The sequence below is a fragment of the Channa argus genome, chromosome 23 (assembly GCF_033026475.1).
Source record: "Channa argus isolate prfri chromosome 23, Channa argus male v1.0, whole genome shotgun sequence".
Lineage (NCBI taxonomy): Eukaryota > Metazoa > Chordata > Actinopteri > Anabantiformes > Channidae > Channa > Channa argus.
In genome coordinates, this window is record NC_090219.1 from 10,855,717 (window position 1) to 10,869,428 (window position 13,712).

A 13,712-nucleotide genomic window follows, 5' to 3' on the forward strand; every position below is an offset into this window, starting at 1 on the left:
TAGTAAATATGACAAAAGAAAGGATGAGGACGGACTTTAAGGACAGGTGGGCGATAACACAGAGGACTTGGGAGTCCTGACGTTGGAGCTCCTACAGATGTAAAACTGTACTTCGGCATTTTAATCAAACTCATAATCTTTACCTGCATCTAACAACTAGTTTCGGTGCCTAATCTTAACAAAGTAGATTAAGTTCATTATCATATCCAGACCACAAGAAACCTGCTGATCCTCCTGGGAGGGCAAAGGTCACCTACTGAATATACATAAATATGGACTGATAGGAGGTTAGAATGGGCCACTGAATTATTTGATAATGTGCCGATTGAGTAAGGCGGGGAAGATGCGGTAGCGACTCGTGGTACCACTGAGGAGGGCAGGGTGAAAGAGGAAGTTTCACCTTGTATAGAGAAAGTTACACTGACGTGGGAGCTGCTGCTTGTTGGATAAAGCCGATCAGTCAGCACATCTTGGACGAGTAAACAATCCAACACCTCCCAGTTTTCTGCTGACAGGCCAAGAAGTGGCTTTGAAGTGCAACTTAGAGCTGTAAACAGTTTGGCTTCATCGGTTCTGGTCTCAGGTGACATCTTAAACTCAAGACAGCTTCCTGTTAAATCCCCGTTATTGTAGAGATGCTTCACTGGGACTCTTCACTCCACATGGTCTCACTCTCCGTCCTCTAGCACCTTTGTTCAGGGAATAATTCACCTTTACTAAAAAAACTGCTGGTTTCATGTTCGGCAGAATTTCCCTCCATTGTGAATGATCCTACTTTAGCAGCCACAGACGTGGGACTAGTCCGATAATAATGTTCACATCTGGTCTCGAATGGATCAAACTGAAGACAAGCTGACTTCAACATGGTGCTGCCATACAAGCAAATGTGTTGAGTGAGTTGTTTTTTCAAATGTGAGTTCGGCAACGGCAGTAAAAGCTTCGTACGGTTCCCTGTATGTCTCCCTGAAGGAAACGTTGTAAATTTGTTTAAGCATGAAGCTAAAATGCCAGCTGTAAATCAATAACACTGTGATTTTATACGCTTGATTAGAAGTGGATTCGAGATTACGGGTGGAAAAAACCTATACACATGATTATTGTGATACTGTATTGATTCTCAAAGACAGTTAGTAGGTTTGTCCCTGGGCAGGACACTGAACACCACTGTCCATCCCCACCACCAGCAGTGCAGTGCCGGTCCCAAGCCCGGTAGAAATTGCCGAGGGGACTATGTGCGGATAGCAGATTACAGTAAGAAGCCCTACGCTCCACTCACCACTGGCCTCCATGCCCTCGCAAAGCTCTGTCTTCACCTCGCCGTTGGGCCGCTCGGCCGCCAGCTGAGACAGCTTGCTGGTCATGGTGGCAGCGGTGACGATGGCCTTGAAGCTGCGTTTGCGTTTGGGGACGTTCTGCTCAGGGTGGAAGATGATGATGTAGACCTTCGGCATGTACAGCATCCCCAGAGAGACGGAGGCGCTGAGGCTGAGGGAGACGGTCAGCGTGGCTGTCTGGATGTACATCTGAGGAGAAAACGGAGAGATGATAACTTTAACTTTGCTGTTTTTCATGTTTTTATCAACTTAAAACTGATCCATATTTAACCAAGTTAGGCCATCACTCACATCTTTGGCTTTAAATGAAATCAGTGAAGTACAAACGCCAAATTGGGGAGAAGACGGGAGAAGAAGCACCAGAAAGAGGGACCACTGAGCTGGTTTTGCCTCGGATCAGTTTTGTGTGTTGGACGGACCTACAGGTTCTGTCATTGAGGGCAATATCAGACCTGCATAAGTGTTTCCAAGCAGTAATGTGCTGCATCAAATAATGCAGATACATAAAGATAGATTTATATAAAGACTCTCAGATTATGTTCAATTTTGTCCCTATTTTCTTCTTCCGATGGCCATGGATGCAGTAATTTGCTGCTTGCCAGACAAGAACTGCTAACTTACAAGCATCAGTACTTTCCTTGTCCCCCGGATGCTGCTTTCCTTTGTCCTCTTTCTCCTGGCAGTCCCACTGGGATAATTCAGTTTCATATTTGGGTTTGTTGCTGAGACTGTTACACAGATTAATTTATTTGACAACAAGTACACACAAACCTACCATCCTGCCACGCACTTAAACTGTGGAGAATAAAAACAGTGGGGGAGGATGGCAGAAGGAGAACACAAACACAGCACAGCACTCTTCCAGTCAAAGCTTGAACACGGCTACCTTCCGCTGCAGTGCAGCAAACGTGTACATTTAATACACAGATGCAGGAGAACGTGTAGTGATGGAGTGATGTGGGGGGTGGAGGTGAAATTTGGTAAGTTATTATCCCTGTATGTCAGAGGCTCTCGGACAATTGCATCAAGATGAAGTCGGCCCCTGCGGATGCGACATAGGTTGCGTAACGAGTAACCGCAAAGGTTTCACACATTTCTTAAAAGGATACAGACGCCGTGTTTCAGTAAGAAGCAGAACTACACGGGGCAGCCGAAAGTTTTATTTTGGTTGATTAACGACTGATTTTTTTGCCCTCAGTTAAATTCAAAGTGAAAACCCCATGAAAAACTCATTTCTGCCTTAAAATGTCTGAATTTAAATCAACAAATTCTGAGAGTAAAATCTACTTGTGTACAGGAATTGCTTGTTTCTGCTTATGAAAAAAATCATTTCTGCTCAGCTGTGGGCACAAAGGAACAGAATGAAATATTAAACTAAGTAAATTTTTTACATTGGAAATATGGAATTAAATCGAGTGATTAAAACAAGTTCCACTAAAGATTTCGACCACGTCTCAGTTTTCCTGTGATGTGCTGTAACTACAACGTATAACAACAACAATGCATTTTACTTATATGGCAGCTCAAACAACTTAAACCAGACGAGCAGCACTGAAAAAACAGCGACTTCAGCACCCGCTCTCCCATCCTCCCCCCCCCTATTTCTCTGCTTCCATCTGATAAACTCCTCCAGATGACATCACCCAGATAGTTGATAGTGATGTCATCTGGAGGAGTTTTTTTTGTTTTAAAAAAGCAGGTCGATCACGCTTACAACCTTCATAGTGTGAGTAATGAGATGACACAATCTGAAATGAAGGTTCCTCCAAGCGATGTCATCTGGAGGCATTTTTCAGGAAGAAGTGGAGAAATGTTTTCACATATGCAAAAATCAGAGAGAAGTTTTATGGCATTTAGTTACATGTTCTACTCAAACGAGACCCAAACGATGCAAGTTCAGTGCCAGTGAAAGTGTCTGTTCAGGCAGCTTAATACCAAATCACAGGTACCACAGTAAATCAACAGCTCACATTAATAATTAATGCACACAAACAACACTTGCTGAGCTCTGTACAAATTATTCCGTTTTTTCTTCCCGACAATATTTCCTATTAAATTGTTTATTGACTCCTACAAATAACGGCTGAAAATTGTCTGCAGAAATTGTTCTATTTCTGCAAAACGTAAGCAACTTTAAAAGGTGCTTATACTAAAAGAGAACATGATTGTTGTCCTACTGATGGGCAATGGAAAGGTTTACAGTCTAGTTCATCTCTGAAGACAGCAGGTAAACATGATGGAATAATCTTGTAAAGAGATAAATACAATAAAGAGAGAAATACGTCTTTGATACAAGCCTGCTTTAGAGATTTTGGTCACATTTGGTCACACCCAGGTATAGAGCTATTTAAACTCTCACACTGAACCACTAGAGCTCTTACAATATAAATCAAATGCTATCTGTAATGAACCAACAGCTGGACGACCACTAACTCCCGATAATCTCTGTCTTAAACACAGACACTCTCCTCATCTCAGTTTGACAGATGACCCTGAATGCATCATTGAGCTCGGTGCTGCATTTATGAGCCCATTCAAGACTATTGATCCTCTGTGTTATCTTTAGCCGCAGTGTGCTGTAACTGAGTTGTTACTGATGGAAAGAACTGTTTAAAGATCTTATCCTCTGCTCAGTCACAGCACTAACTGACCTAACAGCAGTATCACTCACTTTACAGTCACGAACAACATGTTGTCAACACCACCCCAACATTAGCAGCCCTAGATCCAATGTGAAATTAGGAGGAAACAGAAATTAACAAATGTTAATCTACCTGACAATTTACAAAAATGATGCTGAACACAACAGCAAAAAAACTGATGTATTTGAGTTTTTCTGCTAAAATATATACTTATGCATCAAAGAAGTGGTGGAACTACTCAGCTCTTCTACATGAAAAGCACAGACTTGACCAGACCACATGCTAAAAGGTGGTTAACCCATAATAATATAGTACATCATCATTTATTAGGTGAATATATTTTGCATCCGCACCTGCAAAACAACTACCACAGTGGCTAAAACTGTCACATCAAAGTAGTAGTAAGATATTTGCCCCTAATTTAATTATTTACTGGATTTTTTTGTTTTATCTTTCAAACTTTTTGGCAGTTTACGGCACAAAGGGGAAATGAATTCATAAAAATTATTTTCTCCTCTAAAGTTGAATTTCACTGATATGAAGCCCCTAGTGTGTTTTTTAAATAGTTTCAAATTAATTAATTTGTTTTGTTGGTTTTTTATCATGTTCCATTGATTTTATCAATGTGGCATTAATCTGTAAATCACTTTGAATTTCATTAAACTGTTGAAAATGTGCTGTAGAAACAAAGTTTGACTGATTGAATTAATGAAGAAATAAAATTAATGTGGACGATTTGTTAGAAACTGTTTTTCGAAGTGTCTCTTTTCTTGAGTCTGCATAGAAGTTAAAGTTAACGAGAGCTGAACATGTTAGATTTCAGCAGAAACTTGGAACAAATCTTAGAAGAGTATCTGCAAGAGTGAAGACCTGCTACACTAAGTTGGATTGGAGGAAAGACAGAAGGCAGAGCTGGAGGTGGCAGAGTTGAAGAGTGGCTGAATGGACAGGATTATTGGAGGGGCAGTTTTTGCACAAGGTGAGAGAAGAGAGACTTGGATGGTTTGGGTTTGTGCAGAGGAGGGTTATACCAGGAGAACACAGCTGAGGATGAAGCCACCAGAGTGGAGGTTAATGGGTGGTGACAGAGGACGCGCAGGAGGTTAGTGTAGTAGAGGAAGATGGAGATTAGATGGAGATGATCTGCTGTGGTGCCTCCTGGTGGGAGAAGCCAAAAGAAGCGGAAACTGTAGAACAAGACTAGACTGGACTTGGACAATATATATCCTCAGAACCATGTTCAGTAGGATTATTACAGCCCCTTTTTAGTAAAGTACATCCGCATATTGAAGTGCACATACTTCTACTTGAGTAGATAATTTGAAGTGGTTCTGCCACTTTTTTTACAAAAGTACCTGCACTTTTACTTAGTACTGAGGAAAAAGAAGCAGCAGTTTCTTTCCAAAGGCTGCAGAACAACCCAAATGAGACACATTATCGGGCATCAGCGTCCAGCATCTGTTTGAAATTGTGATACAACGCACTGAAGTGTCGTATGTATTCTCCCTCGTCCCCAGTGTTGACGCAGATAAAACTTGTTTTGTGGTGAAAACCAGCCGCCTGCTGCAGCAGCAAGATACAAGGTCTCAGCTCAGTTATCACAGAGCGCTCAGGCTTATTTAAGCTCACTCAACCACACACACAGCGCAGAGCTCAACCAGGCAGCACAAACCTCAGATTCCCCTCCCCCCCCTCCCCCGGCAGCAGCTGTCACAACACACCTGTATATGGGCTCTCAGCACACAACGCCCTGCACATATCGCCATGGCAACTGCATCATTTAAGTCGAGGACCGGGTTAATGGTTTTCAGTCTGAGTGTCAAACTGACGGCGGGGAATCCTTGATGGGGCTACGCTCCGTCTCGAGGACCAAGAGGGAGGAAGGCAACATGGCGACAGATGGTGAGATTCCCCCCAACAGCCCAAAACGACACCGGCGGTGATTCCAGCAAGACATCAAGGAATCATTATGAAAATATATGACAGACAGTGAAGCATAAAGTGATTTGTGGGCTGGAGAGAAACACACGCGCTCTGAAGTGATTTATGTGGCCTCTCCAGTGCAATCTGTTGTTGAAAAACCCACATTATGAGCAGTCTGAAGGTCAGAGGAGCCTGGTGACACAGTGAGGAAATGCTGGAGGCCGAAACACGGACAACCAGTCAGGGCTGAGGAAGTCACATTTGGTGTAAAATGAGATGAACAAAAAAAAAAAGATCATCGTGTTTGTTTTATCTTTTAATGATCATCACACATCTGTCTTTGGGGTTAGTACTGATGTATGTAGATGGGGTTGTAGTACTATGGGCGGGGCCCCGGGTACTGTAATTCATGGTGTGCCATATAGACTTGTTTTAACAAATGAGCGAATTAAAGATTTTATTCTCTGGAATAGAATTTAGGAGGAATTTACATTTTACTGAAACTAAATTGCTACTAAGAATTTTGTTTTGATTACTTTTACTAATTTTACTGTTTTCCCAGATGTCCTATTCTTTTCTAATGATAAAAGCCTTATTAATTTTTAAACACAACACTCATACACAAACCTTTAAATGCAAATAATACATTTATATAGTTTTAAAATATGAAATAATTCATTAAAATGACAGATAAAGGCATGTGTAAAATAATGTACAAACCTTACAATAAGTTCCCTTTTCTTTAAATTACCCTAGAACACAATTACAACCAATAACTAAAGGGGGTCCCCACACTCACTCAGTCCTAACTGAAAATAAATAGTCCTTAAAAAGGACATGAAAGGCTAGGTACCACAGGAAAAAACCCTGTCTTGACCCAGGTGTATTAGTCCAATTTCCAATCTCCCCTTTATTTCTAAAACCTTGAAAAAGGAGTTAACTAAATGCAGGAATATTAGTATGAAGACTTTCAGTCAGGATTTAGAGTTTATCATAGTACAGAAACAGCACTGGTAAAAGTCAACAACGATCTTCTCATGGCCTCAGATAATGGATTCTATACTTGTTCTGTTAGATCTTAGTGCTGCATTTGATACCATTGATCATAACATTTTATTACAGAGACTGGAAGATGAAATTGGGATTAAAGGAACTGCACTAGGTTGGTTTACATCTTTTAATTTGTTCATGTTAATGATGAATCTTCCATACGCACAAAGGTTAGCTATGGAGTTCCACAAGGCTCTGTGTTAGGACCAATACTTTTTACTTTATATATGTCTCCTTTAGGCAACATAATTAGAAAACACTCCATAAATTTCCACTGTTATGCTGATGATACCCAGCTATATTTATTTATGGAACCAGATGAAAATAATCAGTTGATCAAGCTTCAAGCCTATAAGACATAAAGGTCTGGATGTTCCATAACTTTTCACTTCTAAACTCAGACAAAGCTGAACTCACAGTATTTGGGCCCAGAGATATGATGACCAACCATATCGTTAGTGTAGATGGCATAAGTCTGCAAGGAATCTTGGAGTTATTTTTGATCAGGATCTGTCCTTTACCTCACATATAAAACAAATATCTAGAACAGCCTTCTTCCACCTACGGAACATTGCCAAAATTCGGAGCATCCTGTTACAAAGTGACGCCGAAAAACTGGTCCATGCATTTGTTACCTTACGGTTGGACTACTGTAATTCCCTACTTTCAGGATGCCCCAGTAACTAAAGAGCCTGCAATTAAAGGGAGTCTTTCCTCTCCACTGTTGCCTATAGGCTTGCTCGAAGGGGAATTGTTGGATTTTCATTAGATATCTCTCTAGTGACTGACTTTGTTATGTAAAGTGCCTTGAGATGACTTGGAGTTGAATTGAATTGAATAGTAAAATAAATGGCTGCAGGGCCTGAGGTGATGCTTGTGAGCACGGTGAGCCAAAACTTAGTGGTTACGTCATTTGCAAAGCAAGTAACAAACAAAACTTATGCAGATGCATGTATTTCTTAGTAGCCACAAACACCTTGAGTAGTCAATGTCACAAAAGTATGAGTTGCTGAAACTTGGTAGAGAATGATGAGGGATGATGAAAACCAGATATTCCCTTCCCTTATTAAAAGCTTCTGACAAGCTCAGTCCGAGTTCATGTTAGCTTTACAATAGCTTACAACATCAACACACGTTAACCAAACACTGTTATCATGCCGACATGCGTGCAAATATTATTATTATAGTATATTATTATATACTAAAACAGCATTAAAATGACACATCCAGACGTATTTACCAAGCAATACAAATGCAAACATGTCCTTACAGCAGTAGGTAGACAATGAATTCAATATGTGAAATGAAATCACTATAATGAGAAACCTCTTAACTTTTCGAACTCAATGTATTGACTTGACTTGTTCCTGTATTTCTGTCTATAAATAAAGTTTTTGACTGGGCTACACCGACTATTATGATCTTCATTTAGCTTCTTTTATCTGAGCTCTGGGCAGGTGCTCAGTTCGGCTGTTCGCTAATCCATCAATGCCCCAAATTATGAGAACTGGTTAGGATTCAGTGAACCATTAGCTTGTTAACCATCAGATGTTTTTATGAGCACATACATATATACATACGTGTTTCGTATGATTTGCTCAGTGGACACAGCAGTAATGTGTTAATGTGTGGTATTCGATATAATGAAGCATGAAGCCCTGGGCTGCACTCGCTCCAACTTAAACTTTCCGGTTAAGAATATTTAAAGGTGCAAAAGAACCCTGGCAGGTTAATGGAAGACTGAATCCAGTGGCTGCAGATCTCTAAGTCAATCTGGATTGGACCTCACCTTCCTGCCTGATCAAAGCAGAACTGGTTGAAAGCTCAGGACTGTGGCAGTCAGATCTGTGAGCAGCTGAGGACAGAGTGAAACTGGAGCAGCAAATATTAAATCTGAAAGTCAGCAGCAGCAGCAGCAGCAGCAGGACAGAGGAGAGAGGATGATAAAAGACAAAAAAACTGAAGTATAATGAGGTTATTTTCCAACAGTTTTTATGTTAATAATCAACTGATAAACCCAAACAATCACTGCCACATGTTGACGTATACTAATGAGTGTAATTTGTAATTTTTTCGGTGAAACCTCCGGTGCCAAAAAAGAAAAAACTTTATTTCTTTGTGACTAATCACTGTCATGTCAAAACACTTAATTATGAACCAGTGAGTTCATTTTCATACAAGCCAGTATTTCAACTGAACCCCCTGTGGTTTCTTAAAGATAAAAAAAAAAAAAGTCTCTCTAAAGATTTACAGCATAATTCCTTTTCTGTAATTTTATTGGAATGAGCAAGAGATTCCTCCAAATCCTCAAACACTCCCCCAGCTCTCATCTTTAGACTGTACTGTGGTTTGTCCTGAGTCTCAGAATTAGGTCACAGCTTTATTCCTCTTGAACAAAACATTTGTATCTCTGTATTTTATCATGTCAAAAAAAGTCAACAAAGAATCCTTTTCATTAGTTAGTAAATGTGCAAAACTTTGCATCCCCATCAAGAAAACATTTCTGGTGAAGGAACATTTGTACAACCTAAATGTGCATTGAATACATTGATGAGAAAAAGAATCTTTGTTTAACTAATTTTGGTCTTAAAAAAATAAGGCAACGCAAACTTTTGCATCCACTTGTACGTGTCAGCTATACAAAAGGCAGTTTTTAGGTTTAAAACGCTTAAAAGCACAGTAATAAGAGAGACACCTCAAGACTTTGGCGTTCGTACAGAAAGCTGTAACAAAGATTGTAAGTGTATCATTCAGGTTGGGTTAAATTATTTTGGCCTGATGAGGTGAATAATCTCTCGGGCCGGTTCTCGGTCTGATCCAGGGACCAGAAAGATGCTTAATGGCTCTGCTCTGAGCTTCTCTTCTGTGTAAATGTGTGTCATACAGTATATCGTCATACCAGCCGGGTTCTGAAGCTTATATTCAGTACCAGGTGGCTGATACCTTGAAGGTGCCAACCTGAGGAGTGACTCTATAAAACGTGTTAAAAACTGCTGGGTTTTTTTATGTCCCGCAAATTATAAAATTGTCACTGAGCCGTTCATGTTTAAAATGACAGCACATTTACATCCATTTAAAATATGCTACTTCTTCAAGTTACCAGGAACATTAGTCCAAAACCTTGACACCTTAGGGCTTGCGAAAAGTTTTTAGCTGCTCAAATCTTTGCAGGAAAGTTTTATGGTTCGATGAAACAAACATTAAATTGTTTGGCCACAATCTCTAGAGTTATGTTTGGAGGAGTAAAGGTGAGACATTCAAACCCCAACAACACAGAGGCTGTTTTACTGCCACTGCACACAGACTCAGCACTACCTCAGAATGTTTTAGATCATAGCCTCAAACCATCAGCTAGATGGTATCTCTACCAACGCACACATTTCACAGCTGGTTGTGGAAGGAATAATGCAGCCTTTAGGAGTGACATCATCATCATCATCATCATCATTATAATACATTTTATTTGAAAGCGCCTTTCTGGTCACTTAAGGGTGAGAACAACAAGTATAACAAACTACCTAAAGGATAAAAATTGCCTCATAAGGATGATTAGCTGAAAACAGGGAAAAGTGAGAAATCACAAAGAATAATGGCTTAAATAATTATTTGAATGAAGATAAAGAATCGGTGTTGTGAATGTTGTGAGGGAGAGCAGTGCAACTAATGCTCTAGAGCCCATCAAACATGTGGAAGGTGTGGAAAGAAGAACCCTAGTAGAAAAACAAAGAAAACGGGGAGGGGTATAGGACTGTAGGAGCTCTAAAAGGTATGGAGCAAGGTTATGAAGAGCGTTAAAAGTAAGGAGAAGAATTTTAAAATCAATATGATATTTCATGGTGGGAGTTCGGGTTATAAAACAAGCAGGCGAATTCAGGTCCAGTTAAACTTTATGGAGGAGCTTGTGTGAGATACCAGATAACAGAACATTACTGCAGTCAAGATGGGAAGTGAGAGAAGTGTTTCGCAGGGTGAGAGCAGGATTAAGACGAGCAATGTTACATGGAATCAACAGGTTTTCGTAGTGCTATTGACATGGGATTTCAAAGATAAGGCGCTATCAAAGAAAACAGCCAAAATCTTAATCTGGTGGGAAGGGGAGACAGTGAACCCATCAATGGGAACCAAGAAAGTCCTTAACTTAGAAAGGATGGATCTGGTGCCTATGAGAACAACCTCAGTCTCATTACTATTAAGCTAAAGAAAGTTCAAAGTAAACCCCGATTTTACTTCATGTAAGCAATTTATAAGACAGGTAGGTTTAACAGCAGAGTCAGGCTTGGTGGATATATACAGTTGGGTATCGTCTGTAAACAAGTGGAAGTGAAAACCAAATTCCCTGAAAATATGGCCAAGGGGAAAGAAATAGTTCAAAAACAGGACAGAGCCTTGTCAGACACCACTATGTGCAGAAAAGTGCTGTGAATCAACACAACATATAATGATGTTGATGATTGAAAACCCAAAATGAAATACACCCTGTTTCTTCAATTATAAATATATGTTGTACAGTCATTCAAAAAACGGATTCAAGAAATCACTGAAAGCCCAATAGAGCCACGCCATTCATGTCCTAAAATGTCCAATAACAAGTGTAGACAAAAATGTCTCATTGTAACTGCAGCAGCGTTCAAGGCTACTGAACTAAAAAAACTAAAACCTGCCGGGTTGAGTGCCACAACGAGTTCGCACAAATAAAAGGATACATTTAGTTTGGTATCAAAGGTAAATATGGGATTCATACTGTTTGTTTATATTACAGGGACAAGTATATACAGAAGCATGAATCAATGTCGCAGAACAGCAGTAAGCAAAACAAAATAAAAACTAGAAACATTATGAAGATCATTCCTGACAACACATTTTATTCTATTTTAAAACAATCATCAAATTTAAAACGCGACTTTATCCAGAATCGTAGAAAAAAAACTTGATATCTCCAGTCCTTACATGTCAGTCCATGACCTTTTTAAACAAATATTTAGTCCTTACTAAACTCGGAGATACAGAAAAATCTTCTGCTCCTCTCTGACATGTGATTTTCATTCTTTCAAATCATTTTGGCAGCGTGAAGTGGTTGGAGATGCTGATCATAACATCACCGTTAGCATATTAATATGATAAAGCAGCTCATCAGTGGAGGTCAGAGGAGCTGGATTCCCCGGAGGAGCTGCTTGTTGGTGGAAGCTGCATGTTAATCTTCTGTGGGATCCTCTGCCTGAATATCAAAGCCCGGTTCATTAAAGAGGCGTGAGTTGCTCACAGCCGCCCGGATTCCTCTCCCTCTACGTGAATGTGAAGGCCTCATCAGGCAGCCGGTGCTGCATTCAGGGCCCAGTTGCTCTGTTGTGCTTATAATTCACTCTCCGGCTCGTGTGTGTGTGTGTGTGTGTGTGTGTGTTGGTCCCAGCTGTACCCGGCACAAAGCCCAGTACAAAGCTGTTAATACCGTGTGAGAATTCAGCTTCAGATAAGTATGGTGCTAAAGTTTGTACCCCCCCCCCCCCCCCCCCTTGATAAATAAATTAAAAGTTAGATTTCATTTCTGATGTAGGAATATTTTTACTAGCTGAATGTAGATTACATATTATTCTGGTGAAAAGAATCTTTGTTTTATTCTTTTTTACTTTTTAAAATAAGGGGATCCAACCTTACTGCACGACTTACAGTCACCTGGTTAGTTCAGCTCCAGCACATTCTGCATCAAGTCTAATTATCCTCAAGTCCCTTTCAGATTTGGTGCCTTTTTTTTATTCTTTTGAAAAAGAATTCATGCACATCGGGTTTGTTCTGGATTGTGTCTGAAACATGAAAACCTCTACGTTATGGTCAGAAGTTTGAAAATAATGCCTGTAACAGACCAAAAAACAGCGGTGACGTTTGCTGCAGAGATTATTTTTAGAACAGACAGTGAATATTTCACACTTTGCACTTGAGCACTGAATTTCTCACTCCACAAATAGAAATTTAGTTTGATAAATAATGCGGTGCGAGTCTGAGGAGCATATGATGAGCTGATGACGCTGACAGAAAGCCTCCGCTGTCATCTTCATCGAGTGCAAGGCCCCGCACCTACAGAAGTCATACCTCCTGAAATCATCCAGCACCAATGAGGATCTCCTCAGTTTGGACAGACGCACACACTGGGCTTCAGGCCTCGATGACCTTTTATTTTGTCACTTGTATTTGTTGGCATTAAAACCTGCTCAGACATGACAGAAGTGGAGAGGAGGTTCACAGCAATAATGGAGGTGAACGTCTAATTAGGCAAAGGAAGTAAACAAGTAACTCCCTGATGTCCTTTATAGAAACCCCTAAAGGGGAAGTGCAGTGATTTTACACATCAAAGTCTGTTTACAGGTGTTGGGGGGAGCAGTGCTGCAAATATGCTTTTGTGTCTTCAGAGGGAGCTGTGTGAAGTCTGATAACAGTTGGTGCTCAGCTCTGTAAGTTTGAAAATGAAAAATCTACAGAAATCAGTGAGCTTATCAGCCTCTGTTACCTGCTGCTCATCTCTGTTTGAGGCTCCAGGCTTCAGGCTGCCTGCACTGTATCAACACATCCAAATCTAACACAGCTGGTGGCCGAGTCTGTGCCACCGCTGTCTGTCCTCTCACGGCTGTCACTTATAGCTCTCCTGACCTGCTTTTTTGGTGCAGTGTTTATTTACAGCACAGATAACGGTCAAGTCACCATGACAACCCCGTGAATTGCTGTAAATTCCGAAAGAATCAAGGAGAGTTAGATTTAAAATGACACATTTATT

At 40.4% G+C, this 13,712-nt stretch overlaps 1 protein-coding gene across 4 annotated transcripts in view; it reads right to left on the reverse strand.

Annotated features, from left to right (window-relative positions):
- grm8b (glutamate receptor, metabotropic 8b) overlaps positions 1 to 13,712 on the reverse strand; it is a 95,576-nt gene that overhangs the window by 971 nt on the left and 80,893 nt on the right. For all 4 annotated transcript variants that reach the window (XM_067493311.1, XM_067493309.1, XM_067493310.1 and 1 more), the window contains one exon: positions 1,277 to 1,523. In XM_067493311.1, the coding sequence (XP_067349412.1) occupies positions 1,277 to 1,523 (247 nt within the window). The remainder of the gene's footprint in view (positions 1 to 1,276; positions 1,524 to 13,712) is intronic.